Here is a 24,375-nt window from a genome sequence, read left to right on the forward strand (position 1 = left end):
GAGGGGAACTTGCTGAGCACCATGGCGAGGGGGGAGAGCTGTGCTTCAGTGTTGGAGTTGGCATGATGAGGGTGGCATAGTGGGAGGAGGCATGGGGAGGGAGGAGAGCTGTGCTTTCAGTGTTGGAGTTGGCATGGTGAGAGTGGCATGGTGGGATATGGAGAGAGAGAGAGAGAGATGCTTCAGTGCGGGAGCGGCATGCTGAGAGTGGCAAGGTGGGAGGAGGCAAGGAGAGGAGGAGGGAGAAGAAGTGTGTGCTGGAGTGTTGGAGTTGGATGGTGAGGAGGGTGGAATTGTGGGATGAGTGTGGGAGCTAGATGCTGGGAGGGAGAAGAAGCGTGCTTGCATTGTGGGAGGAGGAATGGCGAGAGTGGAATTGTGGGAGGAGGCATGGCGAGGGAGGAGAAGGAGGAGGCATGGCGAGGGAGTGCTGTGGGAGGAGGAGGCATGGCGAGCTGGATATGGCGTTTGTCGACCGCAGGAAGAAGATGGCACCATATCCTCCTCCTATTTATGAAGAGATCACACAATTCGTAGTGAGAAAGACGGTCCTTGAAGCTCGCCAGCTATGGCGATCCCCTCTCCCTATCCTTCGCTCTTCCAGCTTCTCCTTCTTCAAGCTCCTCCTCCTCCTCCTCGTTCCTTCCTCCCCCCCTCCTTGCCTCTTTGCCGCCCTCCCTTCTCCCTTGCTCTTCTTCCTCCTCCTTCCTCCCTTCGTCCTCACCGTGACATGCCTCTCGCTCCCTCCCTCCCTTCCGCTTCTGACGTCGTCATCGCTTTCTATGACGGCATCAATCGACGTGACCTCGACTCTGTCACGGACCTCATCGCCGAAGATTGCGTCTACGAAGATCTCGTCTTCCCACGCCCCTTCGTGGGCCGACAGGTACTTCCGTTTGTGTCGTCATTGTTTCTGGTTTCTCACACTTTGGAAACGAATGTTGAGTCGGTTTTCCTGTAGTGCACCTTACATTTGCACTACTACTCTTTGTTTCACAATTGAGCGCGTGTGCGTCCCTTATTTCTTCGTTTGTATGCTTCGTGCCAGCGCGGTGGCTATAAATTCAATGAATACTTGCGTCGTCGCCACCATAAATTATACAAATGAGCTTCTTTCGCTAATAATATTACGTCCTTCGAACAATCATTGACACCTGGAGCTGATGCTTTTTTTTTCCCATCAAATCGAACAGGCAACCAGTTTCATGGCATTGTTTTGGCACGAGAAACCGAATCTAAAGCGATATATTTAATCGACGATCGTTCCTGCGACAATATAAAATAACTTTGTACAGGTAATAGCGTACGGCTTAGGCTTCGTAAGAATTATATCCATCTGGATGGAAAGAATCTCAGAACTGATATCTCTTAGCAGGTGTGGGTGAGATTATGTAGGAAAATCGGGGGAGGTTGCTTGCTAAAGGCCAATTCCGACTGGGCGGAAGATTCACCCCAAGATCACAAGATAGTTCACAGGAACACAACTCAAATACATGTGCTTAACTCTAAAGAGGGCAACTCAGATCTGAAAGAGAACACAACCAAGACAGAATAGATATGTAGGTGAAAACCATGTACAAAAAGTTGCCAACACATGTACCAACATCTTTAGAAGCAATCCCCGAGGTAAGGTAATTGCTGCCCCCTCTGAAGAAAACTCCTCTTTTGCGCCTTGCCTCCGTGTAGGCTTCAATAGCTGCTCAAGGCTGAGCACTCCTGCAAAAGTATGCTATGATGTGTACTGTAGACAAAACTTCCATGCAGTCCTGCTCTCCTACACGTGTAGGTAGGCACCTAGGTCTGTTGTAAGTGTCAAGAATCTAGGCTCCTGCTTGTAATGAAGGCCAAGATCAGGCCAAGTTAGTGAGGGTTAGGCCTGCTTTGGCTTAGGGGATTTTTAGGCCTAGAGGGGGGGGGGGCAAAAAGGAGATATAGTAGAGGGAGACTATATAAGTCCACCTCCACACCTTTGTACGTACTTTTGATGTGACATCTAATCTTATCTACTCTCCCTCCTACCTGCTGCCTACACTCACACTCTTTCCCTCTTCCCTCTCTCTATCTCTTTATCCCCTCATCCTTCTCTCTCTTCCTCTCTCCTTCCCCTTCTCTCTTCTCCTCCCTTCCTTCTGCTATTCTCTCCCCATCTCCATATCTGCCCCTTCCCCCTTTTCTACATTGGTATCAGAGCTCCGACCCTGGCACCATTGTTTCTCCCTTTTCACGTTCATCCTTTGCCCTTCGCACAATACAAGCAACCCACAAGCTGAAGCTGACAGCTAGCGCCAAGCAATCTAGATGCTTAGAAAGGATTAGCACCTACCCCACCTACTGCTGTAGGGGCAAGAATCAGTTGCCTAAACGGATAGCTACTAACGTCAACGACAACAACAATCAGTGAATCCCGAATCTGGCCAATGCTCGCCAACATTGACTCAATTGGAGAAGTGCTCAATTCAACTCTTGTCTAGCTGTTCAAGCTGAGAACCCATTCCAATCGGGGGCCACAGCACCTGGTGCACAAGAGCCACCATATTCCAGTCAACCAACTACCTATGCATTTCATCGCCACCAACATTGGCCGACCCATGCTAGCTAAGGCCAAGGCAACCCGTCGTTACGGTTTTAGACACTGCAACAGCTATGCTCGATCCATCACGACGCCATCAAATCAGCCGCCCGTTCCTGGCCGCCCCTGCCATCGCCGTGGATGCCCAGGTCATTAGCTGTCTGTCGCTTGTCTGACCCCACCGTCACCGTTAGTCTTGCACCCGTTGCCAGTGCCATGCACCCTTCGTTGCTCCGCCCACACCACCGTCCACGCACGCGCGTTGCCTCCGCCTCGCATTTCTGCTTTGCAAACCTTAGCCTACAAGGTTTGTTTCCTAGGTTAGTGTAACAGGGGTTAGTTCGTTGGTTAGGTTAGTTGAGTCTAGTTAGGTCTCTAGGTTAGGTGTAGTTAGTTAATCTGGTTAGGGTTAGTTAGGTAGACTTGGTTGGGCTAGGTCAACTAGGGTTAGGTTAAGTAGTAGTTAGGTTAGGTTTAGACTAATTGAGTGTCCTAATTGTCCTAGAGGTCTTAGGTTAGTGCTGCACTAACTGTCCTAGGTGACTTAGGAACACCCCCCCTCACTCAAAAAAAAAAAAAAAAAAGAATTCCAGCCTCTTTTAGGGGCTTTCCACAGCCCTATTTGGGCTCATTTGGACCCCGTTTAGAAGCCTCTTCAACGACCTTCCTCCCGAGCATCTTCATCAACTTTTCTTCCGAGCTTCTCCATCCCCGGAGCATGATGTCTTTGAACTCTTGGAGTAGATCCACCATTGCTTGCCCCATCGGAGGAGCGGCTTGAACTGCAGTGATCTGGCACTGGACATAGACAAGTGCACGCATGGCACCCTTGTGGACGGCACAACCTGCTTGAATATGAGAAATTAATGGAATCCCTGGTATGCTTTGATCACCGCGTATCACGGCGGGCTCAGGTAAACCTTCCACAATCGTGAAGATGTCCTGCCACCAATCAGGCGTTGGAACATGCTCACGGAACCACTGAATCCCGAGGATCATGTCGCACCCCATCAAAGGAGTCAATATAAAATCCCGCGTAAACATGGCCTTCTGAACTGAAAAAGTGAACTGGATGGCCTTATGCGTGATGTGTGTGCGCAAGCCGGGCGTGAACCCGTCCACTGCAAGCTCGTGAGGCACCAAGGTGCACCCCACTGTCTTGGCAAGCTGAGGGGAGAAGGCATCTTCAGAACTCCCCATATCGAATAGGATAAACTGATGCCCGTTAGCTGTGCCATACGCTCGAATGAGCGCCTTCTTTTGATCTGAGAAGTCGTCCTCCTTCTTACCTTGAAAGACCACCGTGGCAACGGCATTCAAAGCAGGGAAGACGGCATTCGTAGCTGAGGATGGAGGTGGATCTGGAAGAGCCAATACATTAGCGACGGACGAAGTAGGTGCTTTCGCATCCTTTTCGGCAAGCCACTTCGGACAATCCTTCTTGCCATGCCCAATGATGTGGTGGCAATGAAAGCAGCGATGTTCTTGGTGGTATCGCTTCTGCTCGTCAGGCTGTAGATAGCCTCCTGTAATACCCGCTTTAGCCTTCTCATCTGGAGTCATCTTTGGCTTGGATTCCCTCTTTTGACCAGATGCCTAGCCGTCTTTCTTTTGGAACTGGTTGTCCTTCTTCTGATCCTTACCCGCTATGTTGTTTGACTGCTGAGGGGCTTTGGAATCTTTCTGGACCTGCTTGGGCTTTCCCCCGTTCAGCATCATCTCCTGATTCTGTGCGAGAGTCAGTGCCCGCTCGTAATCCGGTAAGTCGAAGTTCCGAATGGTAAAACGTATGTTCGTGTCAAAACCTCGAATGAATTGCTTCATCTTGGCGCTCTCCGTCACGCCCAACTGTTGCGCCAGTGTGATGACCTTATTACTGTATGTCAACACAGGCAAACCATTCTGGGAGAGACGAGCGAACTCATCCTCCGGGTTAAGCATATATTGGGGTGGGAGAAAATGGGCTTTGAGGTCGGCCACAAACGTTGCCCAAACGAAATTCGTCTTAAACGTTTTTGGGTCAGTATGCTTACTAGCCCAATGCTGCCACCAAGTCACCGCCTCACTTGTAAGATGAGGGGCTGCAAGGTATACTTTATCTTGCTCATCTTGAATCCACGCTAACGGAAAATGAGCTACAAACTGATGAATAAATTGCAAAATTGCTGAATGATCACACTTACCATCATACTTAACAAAATTTGGAGTGGACCGAGTGAGTGGTGTTACCTTTGTCGATGGCGAAGCTGTGGCGGAGACGGCCGCTGCGCTCAAACTTGCCTGCATAGCGGCTAACATCTGTTTGTGTTGGAGAAGCATCGCCTCTCGGTCTAGCTTTTGTTCCCTCTCTGCCTGGGCGAGCTCTGCGCGTCGCAGTGCCGCCTCATTTTTGCGTTCCTCTCGCATCAACAAGAGCAGTTTTTCAAAATCTGTGGTTCTTCTTTCTTCCAGCGGCTTTTCTACTTCTTTTTCCTCCAGACATTGTTTTGTCTGGTCCAGCTGTCTTCTGCTTTCTTCCAGCTGGGATGAATGTTCTTCGAGTTGCTGCAGCAGGACCCGATTCTGCTCTAGAAGGTTCGCCATCACTTCTTGAGCATTTGGCGGAAGCGTATCTTGTTGGTAGTCTTTCTCCTCTTCAAAGTCTTCACGGTTGAAATCTTTTCCTGACCCTTCCATGGTGCTTGATTGTGTGTCCTTTCCGGATCTCAGCACAACCATACACTCGCGGTAGTCAAGCTGGATACAGACCGAAGCTCTGATAGCGATGTAACATGCAATGGTTATCTGATCGTGTAATTCACAGCAAGACCTTCTTTAAACCTTTAGCGAGGGATGAGCGTTGTTTACCATAGAGAGAGGAAGGAGATGAGGGTAGAGAGAGAGTAGAGTCGACAACCGATTGGGTCCCTGTACCCACTGAGGGCCCCCTTCCCCAATCAGGGGAGAATTTGCTTTATACTTGGAGAACTGAGAAATACAAAGAAAACTCTTCAAGAGAGCACGGAACACGCTTCTGAAGAGCTCACTGTGCACACGTATAGCAGACCCAAAGACCTGAGAGGCAATGCGGACCAATACCGAGACCTTGATGCTGTCCACACTGACGATGTAGGACGCTTCTGCAAGGCAAGGAAGAGGCTTGCGCTGTCTACCAGAATGCAGGGTTACTGCGTGAGTGAGAGAGTGAAAAGCTAGAAGTGATAGATCCTATGAGAGAACTGAGAGATGACGGAAATATAGAGCTGAGAGTGAGCTGTGTAAACTGTAAAAGAGAGCTGAGAAAGCTGAGGAAACAGTGTCCAAACCTCTCTCCGTTCGCTGGTCCAAACCTCCGACTGTTGTGCTGCGTGGTCACCTTCAGATCAGGCTGAACTGATGGCCAAGGGACTGAGGCTAGAGCAGGGCCAGATCTGAGGATCTCAGGGGCTGCACAGGAGGCTGAAGTGGAGCCGTAGGAGGACTGAAGGCAGGAGCAAACTGAATGAGAAAACAGGGCAGCCAAAGGGCCCTTTTATAGGGCTGGACTGAGCCAACCCAGTCTGTAAACAGACTGACTCAGTCTGTATTACAGACTCAGTCTGTTTTACAGACTGGCTGGCCTACAACCAGCCTATAAAAAGCCCTCCCTGGATCATTTGCCAGGGGAGTTTTTGGGCAGCCTTTGTAGGCTGCCTTCCCTGCTTACCTGTCCAGCCTTTGGGGACCCTAAAGGGACTCCTAACCTAGACTATAAGATGGAAACACTTAACCTACTGTTCTCCAGTGGGTACTAGTGAACAAGAACTGACTACTGACTTGACCTAAGCCTGAGAGACTGACCTACGTAGCTTGTGCCTGACTGTCCCTGGACAAGGGCTCACAAAGGGGTCACAGCATACGACAAAATCTCCTATCTGGGAATTATAATACACTTGTCGATGTAGCCAGTGTGTCACCTTGCACCCAAGTGCAGGGGTGCATGTGACATGAAGACATCAACGTACAGGATGACCAGGGTAACTAGGTCGTCCTCTCGGAAGACATCAAAGGTTCGGATCCATGCGGGACTCTGAAAACCCTTCGATAGAAAGAATGTGTCACTCTTCTGATACCCATGCACGCGGGGCTTGCTTGAGACCATACAAAGCCTTCTTCAGTCTGTAGACCATAACTTGGCAACTCTTGGGGGCTGTTCCCCATGGATCTTCTCATGCAGGTCACCATTAAGGAAAGCTGACTTGGCATCCATCTAATGGATTGGCCATGGCTGATGAGCAGCACAACTGCCAAAACTGTCCTGAGAGTATACATCCGGGCGGTGGGGCAAAGGTATCCTCATAAGAAATCCGTGGTTGCTGTGAGTATCCTTTGGCCACAAGTCTGTCCTTGTGCTTGTCCACAGCTCCATGCGAAGTATACTTGATCTTGTAGATCCCCTTAATACTAATGACAGACCGTCGCTTGGGTCGTGGAACCAACTTCCAGTTCTCGTTCTTCTCACTGGCTTGTATCTCCATCTCCATAGCTCTCTTCCAATGCTCCTGAGAGAGAGCTTACTACACAGAAGATGGTTCTTTGTGTCTAATGCTCTGAGACATCATAGAATAATTTACCTGAATAGGGGTAGCCTCTAGAACTTCTCCTTGCCACGCTGGGACCTACATGAACCTTCCACTGTTTTGAGCCATGAAGAAAGGATATCAGTCACTCCAAAATCACAAAGAGTCTCGATCAGCCACTTGGGTACCCTCTAAGAACATGAACCATCCCCTCCCGCCTAAGGGGGTATCTCATCATCTGGTTCACTGTCTAGAACATCTGCTAGCACTTGCGCAGGCGGAAGCACAGGAAAAATGGTATTGTCGCTGCCTCAAAGGCAATGCTTGTGTTTGCAAACTCTCGCAGGATGCCACTCTCTCCACAAAACTCATGAAGTACTTGTGAACAAAACTCACCACCCTTGTTAGCCATGGTCATGAGCACGAACTACTCTCGAAACAGGGAATATGCCAAGGCCTTTAGAGCCAGAAAATACTTATGTGAATCTGCTGAAATCATCGACCAACAGCATGAAATACAATGCACCCCCAAGGCCTGGGACCATCATAGGTCCACAAAGATCCACATGATTCATCTCAAGGGGTTTAGAGGCGGCCTGCCTGGTAGCCTGCCTTTGGAAAGGCCTCTCAATGTTGCTTCCTCATAAGCATGAACTGCAGTGTCCGTGCTTGCTGCACACATCAGGTAACCCAAGAACCATCTACTCCGGAGCAGCTCACCATACCGCATCTATGTTCAAGTGACCAAACTTGAAGTGCGCCAGTGATAGAGGAGAATGCCATCAACTTGTAAATGCCATGATCCACTGTACCAATGCATACTACCTGGCCGATTGCTTTATGCTTGACCTCCACACAGCCTCATAAACTGTTGTGCCAAGTTTGCATGTCTCATAAACTGACACTACACTAAACCCAAGAGACGGAACAAACACTACTTGAGAGGAGTGCTTCCCCCCTCTGCCATTAGAATAATGAGACTGCCTTCACCATGAACCTTAGCTGGCTCCAAATGTCCTCCAGGTCTTAGATCTTCAGCCAAACTTTGGCTCTAATACCATGTGAGAGTGCAGCGGAATATGAACAGAAAATGAAGATCACACAGCACAAGCAAAACTGCGAAATGAGAGAGAGAGAGAGATACTGCACAGGAACTCATGAAAAGGCCTCTACTGCTGGGCAAAACCTCCAAGAGTAGACGATACAACAATGGGGGGAGGAGCCCTATTTATAGGGGGACCCTCAACCAACCTGGCCAACCCAGTCCGTCCGACCTGGCCGACCAGGGTCTGACCAGCAGGTCAGGTCACCCGACGTGGTTGGGGGCCTAGTTGGTCCTCCCAACCCATGCACCTATGCACAGTGCCTCCAATGTGGGACCGAGGGCGGGTGTAAAATGCACCCCTGCACACTGCCACGGACTGGAAGCCTCCATGGCAGGCAGAAAACTAGCCCCGCATCCATCCCCCTACCTGTCTACACCTCACATGGGTGGGCACACCCACAATACAGCTCACACTCATACACTACATATGATACACATCAGGAGATGCTAACTCTAACAGGAAAATCCAAATACCACAGTATTGATCACTAATGTGTTGGAAGTATAGGGTCAATGCCCCACCTGTAAGACCCCAAATGGAGGAGCTCTGGGGCTTGACACCTACATAAGCTTGTAGGTGGATGGTTCAGTAGGGGGAAGGGATGAGGCTGCCATGCAGGCAGCAAGATGGATGCCACATAGGCAGCAGATCAGATTCCTTCTTCATGTTAGTTTGGGCAGCCCAGTGGGCCACCCTGGTCAGCATGAAGAGCTGACTGTATGCCTGCATTTAGGGCAGGCTGTGGGGCTGGAACAGTCCCAGCCATGTGCCCATATGTGGGGCCTTGGGACTGGTGCAGGACCAGCAAAGCAGCAGCAGATAATGGTGGCTGGGGCCATTTATAGGCCTGACCCAAGGTCAGCAGCACAACAGGCCAAGGCTGGTAGAGGAAGGCCCAGGTCGGCAGATGGATAGACTGCAGTCAGTAGTCTGTCAGGCTAGAGAGCAGTCACGGGAGCCAGTTGGTTCGATCAACTGTCAAAAGGATGCATGTTCACGCGCAAATATTTGAGGAAGAAGGTTTGCTTGGCTGAATGCTCATCAATAAGGTCTATATATTGAGGGAAAGGGTAGTTAATAGCTTGCAGCTCCAATTTGATTGGCTCAAGTGCATTAAATATGGGTAGGGAAGCTGCTTCACCCTGGAGCCCCTCCTCTGAAGGAGCGGCGCTGCTTTTCTCATTTTGTAGAACTTGTAAGCAGCTGAGTCAGCAGCCACATCATTGAAGGCCACATCAGCACCTGCCCAATCAATAGTGCCATGTGGCACTGACCCCTGCCAGGCACATTGACCTCCTACCGGGCACTGTGCACACTGCATGTGCACCCTCTTGCCACATCATTCAGTGCTGCTCCACTAGCACACCTCTCCACAGGCACAGTTCTGCATGTGAACCTGACTCCCACATCATCATTTCAACCTTTTGGCCCCTCCACCTAGATCAAGCTGTATCTCTTGATCCACCATTGCCATAACAGCCATCTTCTTTGTGCTGTCCATTGTCTTCATAATTTGGGCTGTCATTTCGAGGTTGTACCATGTACTTGCAGCTTTTGTCATTCCTACTAGTCATGAACGTATGCCATCTGGTAGTATCCCAGAAATCTGCATGCTTGGCTTGGTTTCCATTCCTACCATTAAGTTCAGTCCCATTCCTACTAGTCATGAACGTATGCCATCTATTAGTATCCCAGAAATCTGCATGCTTGGCCTGGTTTCCATTCCTACCATTAAGTTCAGTCCCAGATGAATGCATCTCTATTGTGTGCTTCATAAACATGTCATTTAAGTTGAGCAGCTCAAGTTTTGATTGCCCTTTGAAAACTTTGTTCTCAAATTTTGAAAGTGCCAATACATGGCAGCAATATCTATGACATGCTGCCCTTGCATTTCCAGCACTCATGCGAAATGCCTTCATTCCCATTATGGCCAGTAAGTATTGGAGGCAAAACTCCCAGGTATACTCATTTCGTGAGCAATAGTGAAGGGCATTATTCATGTGGCTATCTTTCCAACTGTACTGCTCCTAAATGTGTGGTGATGCAGCTTCCGGGATAAACTGTCATGCATACCTTGCTCTTACTGCACAATCTGCTTCTTAGTAGATTTGCTTTGACATCCTTTGTTATCATCACCGTGGTCTTCAATATTTTCTTCCTTAATGGAGACCATACAACGCTGGATACTCACCTCCTCCTCAAAAACTTTGTCCTCAAAGTTTGCATGCCTAGACATGTCAAGTGCAAGTGCATCCACAACCTTACCTTGCTGGTCAACATCCGCCTGTTGATTTCTATCACAGATTTGCTCAACATTGTTTTTCTCATCATCTGTCTTTTCAACCATTTGACATGCTTCATTGTCACTGTTATGTAGGCTTCTGCTATCACCATGCATACGTGTATTCCTTCCATTAGTACGCTGAACTGCTAGGGCATTGTCTGGAGCAATGTATCGGTCCTGCAAACTGAAACAACAGCATCCTTGCTGTCCATATTCGTTTCCATCATGTGGGCTGCTGCTTTTATTTGAGCAGCTATCCCAACATAACCCTTGTATATTTGCAGCAGTAATAGACTGGAAACAACCAGATTTTTGTCCTAGATATTGAGGCATCTTCCATGATTTAGCTGCGTACTAGGGAGACGCATAGCATGGCTGGGCTGCATGACAAACATTGGCCTGGCTGCATTGTCCTCAGATGTTGGGTGTCTGCTCTTATAGGCTTGCATAGCCTTTGACATCACTCCCCTCGGAATCATAGTTCCAACAACTTGATCTATGGCATTTGTATCTCGACATTTAGAATGGGACATCACTGTTAAATCTAACAGCTGAATATGTAAGGTACAACCACCATCATATATATCCCGACCTTGCAAGCTGCTTCGTGCTTGCAATGCACTAGCCTGTGAGGCATTGTGTAGTTCAGCTTGCAGACCGCCTGAAATCAGATGCATGACAATCTTATCAATACACCCAAAAGGAGAAAATACTTGATACAACACATCCAATGTAATGGGGTACACTAGATTGTGGATGGTAATAAGAAGGATTCCATTGGGCTGTGAATTTTCCCCATGTTGAGGCTGCCCTAAGCTTTTTGCATGCTGCATAAAGCCCTGCATAACCTGTCCAAAACTAGAGGCATGTCGTCCTATTTTCCCTTCATACGCATGTGGCTGTCCGCATTAAACCTTTGTGGCTGCCCCACTATGCCAAATACATGCACATATGCTCACTTTCTGCCTGTCTCAAAGCTCAAAATGTACGATCTGCCACCCCAACTACCTCCCAACCGACCGGAAGACCATCGCATCGATCTACTTCCGGACTCGATACCTCCAAGTAAGTTCCCTTATCGACTTTCAAAGTCTATGGAGGGGGAGTTAGAGCAACAATTGTCTCAATTAGTGCGCGCAGGGTTTATTAGACCTTCTTCTTCGCCTTTTGCTGCACCCATTTTATTTGTGGCAAAGAAGGATAAGTCCGCACGACTATGTGTCGACTACGGAGCACTCAACAAACTTACGGTAAGCAACAAGTTTCCTATGCCCCGCATCGAGTACATCTTGGAAAGACTCAATGGTGCAATATTTTTTTCAAAGATTGACCTCAAGAGTGGCTACCATCAAGTCCGGATTTTTAAAGCTGACATCCCAAAGACAGCTTTCCGAACTGAGCGAGCTCATTACGAGTTCGTCTTCATGCCCTTTGGTCTGAAGAATGCACCACCAACATTCAACAAGATGATGTCCCGGGTATTCGCAGAGTATATTGGGAAGTGCCTGTTCATCTTTCTCGATGATATCATTGTCTTTTCCGCGACAGCCGAGCAACATATTAAGGATGTGCGATGTGCCCTACAGTTATTACGTGATAACCAGCTATATCTCAACGCAAAGAAAAGTGAATTTGGATTGCTGGAAATTCAGTATTTAGGCTACATCATTAGTGCTTAAGGGATTCGATTGGACCCTGAGAAGATCCAAGCTATCACAAGTTGGGCTGTCCCCACGACGGCCCAGGAGATCCGATCCTTTGTGGGTTTGTGTCAAGCATACAGCTCGCACATGGAGGGTTTCTCAACATACGCAGCCCCTCTTACAGATTTACTCAAGGGGGTAAAGACACGCAGACAAAAAGTTCAAGTCATAGGTAAAGCTTTGCAAGCCTTCCACGACTTGCAACGGTTGGCCATCCATTTCTGGTAATCACAGATGCTAGCAATGTCGCCATAGGGGCAGTTTAACAGCAAGAAGATAGGCCCGTGGCATACTACAGTAGAAAGCTTAACGATGCCGAAAAGAACTATTCAGTGTATGATAGAGAGCTCCTCGGTGTCATGCAGGCATTAAAACATTGGAAGCCTTTCCTATACAGACGGACTTTCACGGTGAAGACAGATCACCAAGCCCTTAAGTGGCTTCAGACAATGCCTAGTACGCAATGGAATGATCGGCAGCAGCGGTGGACTCAAATATTTCAGCAGTTTGGGGGAATGATCAAGTACGTTCCCGGTAAAAACAACCCCGTTGCAGACGCTCTCAGTCAGAAAGGTTCCATCCAGACCATTGAGTAGGCCACTGTGCTCGAAATCAAAGGAAAGGATCTTGATAGCATGAAGGCACAATACGCGGAGTCAGCAGAGTTTGGCACGCAGTTCCATTTAGCCACGACGCTTGCTCCAGGCCATTACTCATTAGAGGGCGGTTGGCTTTTCTATAAGAAAAGGTTATGTGTACTTAAAGACAAACGACAGTTGCTTCTTCATGATGCCCATGACGCCCTTACCGGTGGTCACAGAGGTATCAACGGGACTTTGGAGAAGTTAGAGCGCTATTTCTATTAGCCAAAGATGCGGAAGGATGTATACGGCTATGTGCAGAATTGTCAAATATGCCAAAAGGTCAAGGCTTCCCACAAGAAAGCGGCATGCTTACTTATGCCATTGCCCATCCCCGATGGTCCTTTCCAGGACATAGGTATGGATTTTGTGGGACCACTTCCAGCATCTGCAGGTACGCGTAATACTCAATGTCTTACTATTGTTTGTCGCTTTAGTAAATATTGTATGCTCATTCCCTGCAAACAAACGGCCAGCGCTGAAGATGTAGCTCGTTTGTTTATCAAGTATTGGTATTCCATTGGAGGGTTGCCAAAGACCATCACATCTGACAGGGACTCTAAGTTTACGTCTAGCGAGCCTTGTTTGATAATTTTGGTACTAAGCTGCAGATGTCGAGCACTTTCCATCCGCAATCGAACGGCGAGACGGAAAAGTATAATGGTATGGCATTTGATATTTTGAAATCATATTGTCATGATGCTCAGGGAAAGTGGGAGCAGTTTCTTCCGCTTGTGCAGGCCATTTTGAATGATACCTATTCTTCGAGTATTGGTCGCACACCTTATGAAGCGGCGTTTGGACGGCGATTTACCTCACTCCTCACCCGGATGGTGTCTCCATCTCTTGAAGCCAACAAAACCACCGAATCCATGGCAGAGATTACAGAGTCCGTGAAAAGCCACATCGCCAAAGATCAAGCATCGTATACACGCCAAGCTAACAAATCCAGATGAGATGTCCAGTATAAAGAGGGCCAATGGGTGTATTTACGCATTATCAAGCAACGATTGAAGCAGGTGGGCAAGCGATGCCCTAAGCTGTCTTTCAGGAGCTTCGGACCATTCCCTATTATTCAAAAGATCAACGATGTCTCAATGAAGTTACGCCTACCAGACAGTTGGACTATGCACAACGTGTTCCATGTAGCTTGGTTGAAGCCATATTTTGGGCCTCCTCTTTGAGAGATTTCTGACGAGCAACAACCTGAAGTTCTTGATGAAGCCGAAGTTTTGCAGCCATAACAAATCCTTCTTCATAAATTCAAACATGAGTCAGGACGCAGGATCCGGGAGTTTTACACCAAGTTCCGGGATCGAGGTACCCATGAAGCAGTGTGGTTGGACGAAGATTTTTTCCAGGTGTTCCCCCAGATATTGGCGGACTACTTGGAAGCAATGAACCTACCGCCAAGTTAAGGAGGAGGGAATGTCACATGCACCCCTGCACTTGGGTGCAAGGTGACACACTGGCTGCATCGACAAGTGTATTATAATTCCCAGGTAGGAGATTTTGTCGTATGCTGTGACCCCTTTTCCAGGGACAATCAGGTACAAGCTACGTAGGTCAGTCTCTCAGCCTTAGGTCAAGTCAGTAGTCAGTTCTTGTTCACTAGTACCCACTGGAGAACAGTAGGTTAAGTGTTTCCATCTTATAGTTTAGGTCTTAGCCTAGGTTAGGAGTCCCTTTAGGGTCCCCAAAGGCTGGACAGGTAAGCAGAGAAGGCAGCCTGCAAAGGCTGCCCAAAAACTCCCCTGGCAAATGAGCCAGGGAGGGCTTTTTATAGGCTGGTTGTAGGCCAGCCAGTCTGTAAAACAGACTGAGTCTGTAATACAGACTGAGTCAGTTTGTTTACAGACTGGGTTGGCTCAGTCCAGCCCTATAAAAGGGCCCTTTGGCTGCCCTGTTTTCTCATTCAGTTTGCTCCTGCCTTCAGTCCTCCTACAGCTCCACTTCAGCCTCCTGTGCAGCCCCTGAGATCCTCAGATCTGGCCCTGCTCTAGCCTCAGTCCCTTGGCCATCAGTTCAGCCTGATCTGAAGGTGACCACGCAGCACAACAGTCAGAGGTTTGGACCAGCAAACGGAGAGAGGTTTGGACACTGTTTCCTCAGCTTTCTCAGCTCTCTTTTACAGTTTACACAGCTCACTCTCAGCTCCATATTTCCGTCATCTCTCAGTTCTCTCATAGGATCTATCACTTCTAGCTTTTCACTTTCTCACTCACGCAATAACCCTGCATTCCGCCAGACAGCACAAGCCTCTTCCTTGCCTTGCAGAAGCGTCCTACATCATCAGTGTGGACAGCATCAAGGTCTCGATATTGGTCGGCGTTGCCTCTCAGGTCTTTGGGTCTGCTATACGTGTGCACAGTGAGCTCTTCAGAGGCGTGTTCCGTGCTCTCTTGAAGAGTGTTCTTTGTATTTCTCAGTTCATTAAGTATAAAGCAAATTCTCCCCTGATTGGGGGAGGGGGCCCTCAGTGGGTACAGGGACCCAATCGGTTGTCGACTCTACTCTCTCTCTACCCTCATCTCCTTCCTCTCTCTATGGTAAACAACGCTCATTCCTCGCTAAAGGTTTAAAGGTCTTGCTGTGAATTGCACGATCAGATAACCGTTGCATGTTACACTTCATCACAGGCAGTCATGTGGCACATATTACCAAGACCAAGGCTGCTTTGTCGCAGGCATTCGAGATGACGGATTTGGGGCTACTTAGTTCTTCCTTGGTTTGGAGATCTGGCTAGCTAAGGAAGGCTTCTACGTTTCAAGCGGTATGTGTAGGAGCTTTTGGCAGCCTTCCAGATGGAGGAGTGCAAGTCTATTTATTCCCCCATGGGCCCCTATTCAAGCCGTCAAAGTTTGATCCCAATGAACCGGTGGATGCAGGATGTTGCTCATCTTCTGTAAGATGAGGGACAACACAGTGGACTTGTTTGCCAAGCCACTTTCACAGCAGCTGCTTGGAGCTCATTCCAGCTCTCTGAGGCTAATTCACGATTCAGGAGCTAAGCGGGGGTGTTGTTAGCATCCCCTAATGTGTATCATATGCAATGTATGAGTGAGGGCTGTATTGTGAGAATGGATTCAGAGCTGGTTTTCTGCCCATCATGGAGGCGCACATCTGCAGTAGTGTGCAGGGGCTGTGGGGCAGTTTACACCTGCCATCGGGCCCACATTGAGGCACCACATGGGCACTTGGGTTGGGGGCCAACCAGGCCCCCAACCAGGTCCGGTGACTCAACCTGATGATCAGGTTCCACCCCACCCTGGTGGGCCAGATCAGACAGACTGGGTTGGCAAGGTTGGCTGAGGGGGGCCCCTATATATAGGGCTCCTCCTCCCCATTGTTGTATCATCTACTCTTAGAGGTTTGCCCAGCAATTGAGGGCCTTTTCGTGAGTTCCTGTGCCGTCTTGTCTTTCTCTCACTCCGCAGTTTTGCTTGCGGTGTGTGCTCTCCATTTTTTGTTCATATTCCGCTGCGCTCTCACCTCCGGAGTGCCGACAGAAACTCAGTACGAAGACTTTGTATAAATGGATGCTTAAGTATGCATATTTTTTTACTATGGTCTACACCCACTGTTGGGCACTGATGACGTCAGTGGGGATGCCATAGTAGCTAGTCCCTGCTATGCATGATGGAGTGTATGGTTTTCAACCTTGTGACTATCATGAGATTGAAACTGCACTATGTTGTGTTTTTAAAGGATGAGTTTGGGAATGTTCCTGGATTCATCTAGGTATATCCGCTGCACTCTCACATTTCCATCTCCTCAATTAACACACAGTCATAGGCACATCCTCCAGGCCCCAAATTAGGCCTGTTGAAGGTCCAAACCCAAGGTGAACCAGCCGTAAAGCTAGCCACTTGGATTGCATGCACTACCCATACCTCATGTGGGGGCTCAAAGATGGGGATTGGTGCATAAATTGAACACCGTCCCTCAATGACCAGGTGTGGGACCCACGTTCATGTGTTGTACGAGGTGCTCCATCAGCTCTTTTGGAAGATGCAACCTTCTTCTTACGCCAGCGTCAATTGAAGCACTTGGTCACGCGAACTGCCTCCTAGATGCTTGTTAGGCTCCATAGCGCTTGGGAAAATAATCCTTCTTAGTAGCTGCAACAATTAATTAAAGCGCACCACCATGGCACCCATTAATTGTTAGCGCTTTACATGCAAATAATAGACTGTGGACTAATTTTAGTCACGGTGGGCATCCCCACTGAACACATGTGCACACATAACAAATATATATATATATATATTTATTCTCTAGCTGACCGAAGTCAATGCTCTTGATCATAATTAAGGAGCTTTGACCAAGGGTCGAGGCACCTTAATTATAGTCAAGTCTCTCCAACCGAAGTTGGCACAACTCTCCAACCGAAGTTGGCACATCTTGGTTAACCGCAATTAACCTTCTTGGTATAAACCAAGTCTTCTTGACCGAAGTTAGGCTTATTTGACCGAAGTCAAGTATATTGACCGTAGTCAATTCTTTGACCAATAGAAAAACTCTTTTGACCATAATTAACCCAGATGAAAAACTCTTTAATTATGATCATATAAATGGTCAACTGTACTTTGACTTAGGATATTTACATTGTGGTGACATCCCCTCGGCTTCTATTCAGTTGACCTCAACTGAAAAGCTTCCTTGTAAACATCCAAAAGCTGTGGATGATCGGACAATATGTCTTCATCCTTCCACTTGGCATCTAATGCCGTATAATTCTTGAATTTTACAAGGTACCTGTAAAATTCCTTGCTCTGAGGGCCTTTGCGTACAGTATGGTACACGATCTGCTCTGGCTAAAGGACCTCCTCTAGCTCATCCACTTTTGGTGGATCCTCTGATATTGCCTGTGTAGGTTCTGGCCCATGAAATTTCTTTAGAAGACTCACATGGAATGCATTGTGAATCATCCAATGCTCTGGCAATGCTAACCTGTATGCAACTTCATTTATTATTTCTGTAACCCTGAAAGTGCCATAGTACCTGGGAGATAACTTTGCATACACTTTCTGTTTGCCTGTAAATTTGCGGAGCCTAGCTTTCTCGAACTTTAAAAGTACCCAATCCCCTTCCTTGAGATTTAATAGTCTCCTATGCTTATCTGCAGCTCTTTTATGCTTCTCCTGAGACCTTTCAATTGCTGTCCGGACTTGGCTGTAAGCTGTCTGGAGGTCTCTCACAAACTGATTAGCTGCAAATATTTCGTCCTTGGTCTTCAGGATAGGTGGCAGAATCACCTTCCCATAGATGACCTCAAAGGGGGCTTTCCCTGTAGAGCTGTGTACTGTATTATTGTAAGCAAACTCTAGCAATGGTAGGTACTTTTCCTAGTCTGAACCTTGGTCACCCACGTAGTATTTCAGCATATCCAATGCTGTAGAATTTGCTACTTCACTTTGACCATCTGTCTGAGGATGGAAAGAAGAAGAAAATTTCAGATTCGTCCCTATATTATCAAATAAAGCTCTCGAGAATAGACTGGTCATTCTGGGATCTCGATCACTGACAATGGACTTAGGCATACCATCATGCTTAAAGATCTGTGCCATGAAAAGCTTAGCCATATGATCTACCTTTATGGTTTTGTGAACTAGAATGAAATGAGCTTGCTTGCTAAATCTATCAATGATAGTCCAAATCCCATCATTCCCTGACTTGGATCTTGGCAAATAAAAAATAAAGTCCATTGTAATACTTTTCCATGGTGCGTGAGGCACGGGAAGAGGCATAAGTAGGCTAGGTGCCTTCCGTCTATCACACTTCACTTTCTGACACGTAAGGCATTCAGTAACAAACTGATGTATATCTTTCCGCATCCCTGGCCAAAAGAAATACCTCTCTAGTGCTAGAGTTGTTGCTGTAATTCCTCTATGTCCAGCATGGCATTCTTCCAAAATCTTTTTCCTGTAAAATCTCACCAAAATCTGCATCGTTAGCATATTGCTCCCTCATGCCTTCTAGGTCTTGATGATAAGCAATGGTCACATTGTTGACCTAGGGAGGTAATAGGAATCTAGTGTCACAATGGAGACCCATCACTCTATTGGGCACTTTTTACAAGATTCTGGTGAAAGCCATCAGTCTGCGGCTACAAGTTTTTCTTCCTGACTTGATTCATGACACACAGACAAGGTTTGTGCATGGCAGAAGTATTTTCGATAATATTTTCTCATTTTGGGAGGCCTCAGAATGGGCCATGCAGAGCCGCTAGAAGTTGGCCATTCTACTCTTGGACTTCGAGAGAGGGTACTCTATCTCGCTTTGGTTTTTCAGATGCATGGATTAGAGGAGTATCCTCTCTCTATAGATCAGCCCATAGCTAGGTGCTTATTGGGGGGGTAAGAGGGGACAGATTCCAGATCGGTAGATCAGTCCGCCATGGATGTCCTCTTGCCCCTTTTCTTTTTCTGTTTGTGGCGGAAGCTATGAGTATCTACCTTAGATCTCAAGCTGATATTTATGGGCTGAGGCTTCCTCTCCGCCGGGAGGAAGAGCTCCTAGATAGTGGGTTGGCAGATGACACGGCTGTTTTTTTTAATGCCTCCCCCAGGACACTCACTTCCTTCCGAACAGCCTTGGATTTATTTTGCACGGCTGCAGGTGCACACATTAATTGGCATAAATCCAATGGTTTTTGGATTTGCGATGATGACACCCCGGATTGGGGTAATGATATTGGTTTCACTTGGGTACAGAGGGGTGTCTCCGTCAGAAATTTGGGCTGCCAGGTTGGGGTGGGCATCTCTCCTTCACAACAGTTTGCTCCGGTGTTAGAGAGCATAAGAAGAAAGCTCCTTTTTTGGAGCTCAGCCAAACTTGACTTGGCATCCAGAGTGGTGGTGGTTAACCAGGTTCTTCTAGCCACAGCATGGTTTGTATGCTCTTGTTGGTGCCACTCTAGGGATTGTATCACTCAGCTCAAGAGGTCCGTACGAAACTTTTTATGGAGTGGTCTAGATGGCACAACTGATGTTACAGCCAGGGTGGCTTGGGAGACCTTGATTCTTCCTACAAGAGAAGGGGGTTTGAATATCATCGACTCGGATCTACAATGCAGAGCCTTTCTCTGCAAGGTCGTTGTGAGAGGACTTATGCCAGGGCAAGAGCCTTGGAAGGACTTTTTTATCAAATGTATACAGTCTCGCACACCCACGTTAGGAGATGATTGGATACACAGTACCAGATGGGTTTTCATTACAGCCCACCTCAGATCTCCTTCTTCCCCTCTTATGGTTGCTATCCTGAAAGCATGGGCCAGCTTCCGGAGTACTCTTCGCAGGATTTTCCCGTCCACCCGTGAAGAGATTGAAAGGCAGCCTATCATGTGGAACGACAGTATTTTGGATGAGCATGGCAGACCATTTGGAACTTCTCTTTACATGCAGTGGCCCGGATGGGAGAGGGGCCCTGCATCTACTGTGGGAACATGGAAAGCCTTCAGGAGGCTTCTTGCAGACTGACAGGCCCAGGTGGTTCATAATCTCAGAGGGAGTGCAAGGAGAGTTCAATAGATTGATGCAGCCCTGCCGGTGGATTGGGTGGACACAGATGACATGCCTATTACTTGTTCCACCTGGATGGGTGCATTTTCCAGATCACGCATTCCTTTGCAGGTGATTGCTTTACATAACACACATGAGGATGCCCTAGTCTTTGATGTTTCTTCGGGGGGCAGGCTGTCCAAATCCACCGACGATATATTGTTGGAGGTACCGTTTCAGCCATTCAGGATAGTGGGCTTCATGGAGCATGGCTCTCTTTCACAATGGTACTTGGATCCTGACCCGCTACTCATTGCCCTGGGCTCATGGAGGCTGTGGCTCTATGGAGGTGTCCCAATTAAGTTTTTACAGTGGGACCCTGGGGAATGGGAGTGGATAGATGAAGGGCACCGAGAGAAGGGCATCCCCTTCTTTCATTACACGGTTAGTAATGCCAAGAAATTCCAGCTCAGCTGTAGGGGTTGGAGGCCCACCAGAGCTCCTCATTGGGAGAATTATTAGATTTCTGCAGACTTGTAGAAAATTTTTTGGCAGAGGCTCTGGAAATCCCACCGTAATAGAAAAATCACTCTCTTCTTTTGGCTTTCTATTCATTGGGGAAAGCAGTGAACCATTGGAGATCCAGGTTCGGGGCTGACCCTACTTGCCCTGGTTGCCTTTCTGCTTCGGCAGGTGAGAATCGTATGGAAGGGGATTGCAAGACTTTTCAGCACTTTTGTTCGCCTCCCCTTCTATATGACCTGGGGATCAGTGGCTTGGCTCACTCTTTCAGGGCCCCAGGTTTTCTTTGAGAGACATGACTCGTCTTAGGCTCTACACATCCGACGACACCTTGTGGAGTCGTGCTCTTCAGAGGATGTTTCGGCCACTCTCTTTAGGGCTGCTCATTCCTCGGTTGACTCTCCATGGGAGGTTTTAGCTAGCATTGCAGCATGGCACATTTGGAGAGCCAAATGCAGTGAGGCTATGTAGGGTTCTCAGGTTCACCCTTCTCAGATCTTGGCTAGTACTTGGACAGATACGGTACACACTCTGATGGCCATATGGGCGACCGTGCAGGTATCCTCTCGAGCAGCCTCCTCCAGGAGAGTTACTTTTCTCAGGGATTGGAGAGACTCTCCCTTCCTTGCTGAGACTTCTATAAGGTTGAGTTGGCATTTTCAGCCTCAGCCTTGGATTCTTTCTACCTCATTCTTCTGAGGTGTTTTTTATTACATGCTTAGCATGTTGTATTTCCGCATAGAGCTTGCTCTAGCGAGTTTCTTTCTTACTAAATAGAAGTCTCTTTTTTGCCCAAAAAAAAAAATCTCTTGTAGTAAGAGCAAAGTCCCAAAAAACTATGGACTTCATGCACAGTTTTCAGCTCATGCCATTCTTGGATGGCTCGGATCTTTGCAGGATCCACCATTCTTGGATATTATGTTCCTAGATAATGGATCTCTTCCAAAAAGAATTCACTTTTCTTGCTATTGGCAAAAAGTTGATGATTTTGAAGTTCTTGAAATACCAAAGCAAGATGTTCCCTGTGCTCTTCTTCTGTCTTTGAAAAGACTAGAATATCATCAAAGAAAGTACCCGTGAAGTGCTTGTACTTTCGGAAGATGCGATCCATCATTCGATTGAATGTGGCTGGAGCATTTGTCAACCCAAAAGGCATCACTAAGTATTCATACAACTCGAATGTAGTGCGAAAAACTGTCTTATGCACATCTTGTGGTTGTATTTTGACTTTATGATAGCCACTCTTCAAGTCTATCCTGCTGAAAACTGTTGCTCCTCTGAGCTGGTCAAGCACATCATCTATGCGTGGTATCGGAAATCTATTTTTGATGGTCATCTTATTCAATGCACAGTAATCAATGCACATTCGAAAAGAACCATCTTTCTTCTTTACTAAAAGTACTGGTGAGCAAAAAGGAGATGAACTGGGCTGAATCAACCCTTTGGACAGCAAGTCCTGCACCTGAGCCATAATCTCCTCTCTCTAAGTCGCACTGACTCTATAAGGTGGTCTATTTGGTGGCTCACTACCAGGCATTAACTCTATCTAATGATCCTCTGGTCTCTCTGGGGGTAACTCCCCCGGCAAAGCATTTGAAAAACAATCTTTAAAGTTTACAAGAAACTGAAATTTATCTTTGTCTGCATCATTCATTTCAGCATGCATATCATTCTCTTTTTCTTTTACAAAAACCATGACACGGAAATTGCAGACTTTATTGCTTTACCACATGTAACATCCGATACAATGGGGATAGTTTCCCCTTTATTCCTGGCAACTAAACGCTGGTTTTTTCCCCTATGGATAAAACTCAGCACCCTCTCAGGGTTTCCTATCATTACTTCCTTTCGATAGAACCACGGTGTACCAAGTACAACATCATATTACTTGAGAGGAGAAATTAAGAAGTCCTGATCTACGTAACTCTGCACATGGACACGAAGCTTTCCAATCAAAGGAGTAACTTGCATTGGATTTCCCTGGAACATTTGATCAGCATCAAGAGCTCTGCCTAGCTCTTGAGTTTTAATCCCTAATCTCAGGGCTAAATCTTCGGATATGAAATTGTCTGTAGACCCTGGATCAAATAGGATTAATGCTTGCTGATCTCTTATCTTTCCCCATGATAGCAAAAGCTCTTTTTCCTTTGGGTCTGAGGTACTATCCAAAACATCTAGGACTGCTCCCACCATTGGCCTCGGTGGTTGTTGTGGCTTTTTCTGCTCCTTAGAACCTGAAAGGCTTCTCAGGGCATTGGGCAGCCATATGCCCCTCTTTCCCACACGTAGAGCATTTCCCATCTCTGCGGAATTCAGCTATTTGTTCAGGAGTGAATGGGGATTTGCCTTTATATGACTTTGAAAACTGAGTACCCCTCGACTTCTGAGGGTGAAACCCTTTCTTTTCAACCTTGGGATACTCTTTCTTTTCTAATTTTGAAAAATCAGTTTTCTTCCTTTCAACACCTCCTGCATGCAAGGATAGGACTGTGGATGAATCTTGTAACGGCACGAGACTAGCTACTGAAGCTGAATGCATAATGTCTGCCCCCAAATCATTCACCACTGCCTGAATTTTTGGACTGAGACCTGCTCTGTACTTTCTCATTTGGGTTCTTTTGGAGATCTTTTTGAAAGGTGCAACCTGCAAATAAGCATCCCAAAACTTTTGGTTGTACATGTCCACTGTATCTCCTGCATTCGTATGCAAATTGTCCCAATCTTGAAGAACATGATCTCTAAACTGTTTAGGCATGAACTATTGGTAGAAGGCTTTCTTGAAGCCCTTCCATCTCTTTGGGGCTGACCCATCTGTGGTATGTACACTCCACCATGCACTAGCTGTCGCTGTCAAGTGCAAACTGACCATTCTCAACTTGGAGGATTCTGAAATTTTTATGTACCCAATGCAACATCAATCTATCTAATGAACTGCAGTGCTTTGTCTGTATGACCATATTGTCCATTATAGGTCATAAACTTGACAGATTTACCTCCATCTTTGAATTCCTTGGTCTCTCTAGAAGACTTGCTCTTCCTAGACTTCTTGTGTTTCCTTCTTTTCCTGGATGGTTTATTTGATGAAGAAGAAGATACAGAAGTCGAGCTCGAGGTAGACGGTGAAAGGCTTGGAGATCGGTGATGATGCCTCGATCTCTTCCTGCTATGAGACCGTCCTCTATGAGATCCCTCTCTCTCGGGCTGTACAGGAGAGTGTGCCTCTGGCATTGGCACATCGTAAGCTACATTAGGCATAGTTTCTTCTTGAAACAAATGCTGAGCTCTTGGATCCCTTTTGAGATTTTCCATCTCTTGCATACGAATGTGTACCATTTTTGTTGAGTTTGCTGCACACTTCTCTGTCTTGGATGTGCATCCCTATCTTGTGAATCCCACTGGATAGGTGATTGAGCCATTCTCCTACAACTTGTCTGAGATCTGCAAGTTTCTCACACACACTGTGTATGCAACTGATGCACGCAAACCGGACGTCACAACAGTGTTGGCGCC

The 24,375-nt window shown here is 47.2% G+C and overlaps 1 protein-coding gene across 4 annotated transcripts in view; it reads left to right on the forward strand.

Moving 5' to 3' along the window:
* The first annotated feature begins 5 nt into the window (after window positions 1–5).
* LOC147892736 (Nuclear transport factor 2 (NTF2) family protein) overlaps window positions 6–24,375 on the forward strand; it is a 45,317-nt gene continuing 20,947 nt past the window's right edge. Inside the window, exon 1 of one of the 4 annotated variants that reach the window (XM_087387306.1) lies at window positions 6–886. In XM_087387306.1, the coding sequence (XP_087243432.1) occupies window positions 569–886 (318 nt within the window). In that variant the 5' untranslated portion in view covers window positions 6–568. The remainder of the gene's footprint in view (window positions 887–24,375) is intronic. The other 3 variants (XM_087387307.1, XM_087387308.1, XM_087387309.1) reach the window with 3 other exon arrangements.

The sequence above is a fragment of the Dipteris shenzhenensis genome, chromosome 16 (assembly GCF_047967505.1).
Source record: "Dipteris shenzhenensis isolate YYH24624 ecotype China chromosome 16, Dip_SZ_1.0, whole genome shotgun sequence".
In the NCBI taxonomy this organism is placed as follows: Eukaryota; Viridiplantae; Streptophyta; class Polypodiopsida; order Gleicheniales; family Dipteridaceae; genus Dipteris; species Dipteris shenzhenensis.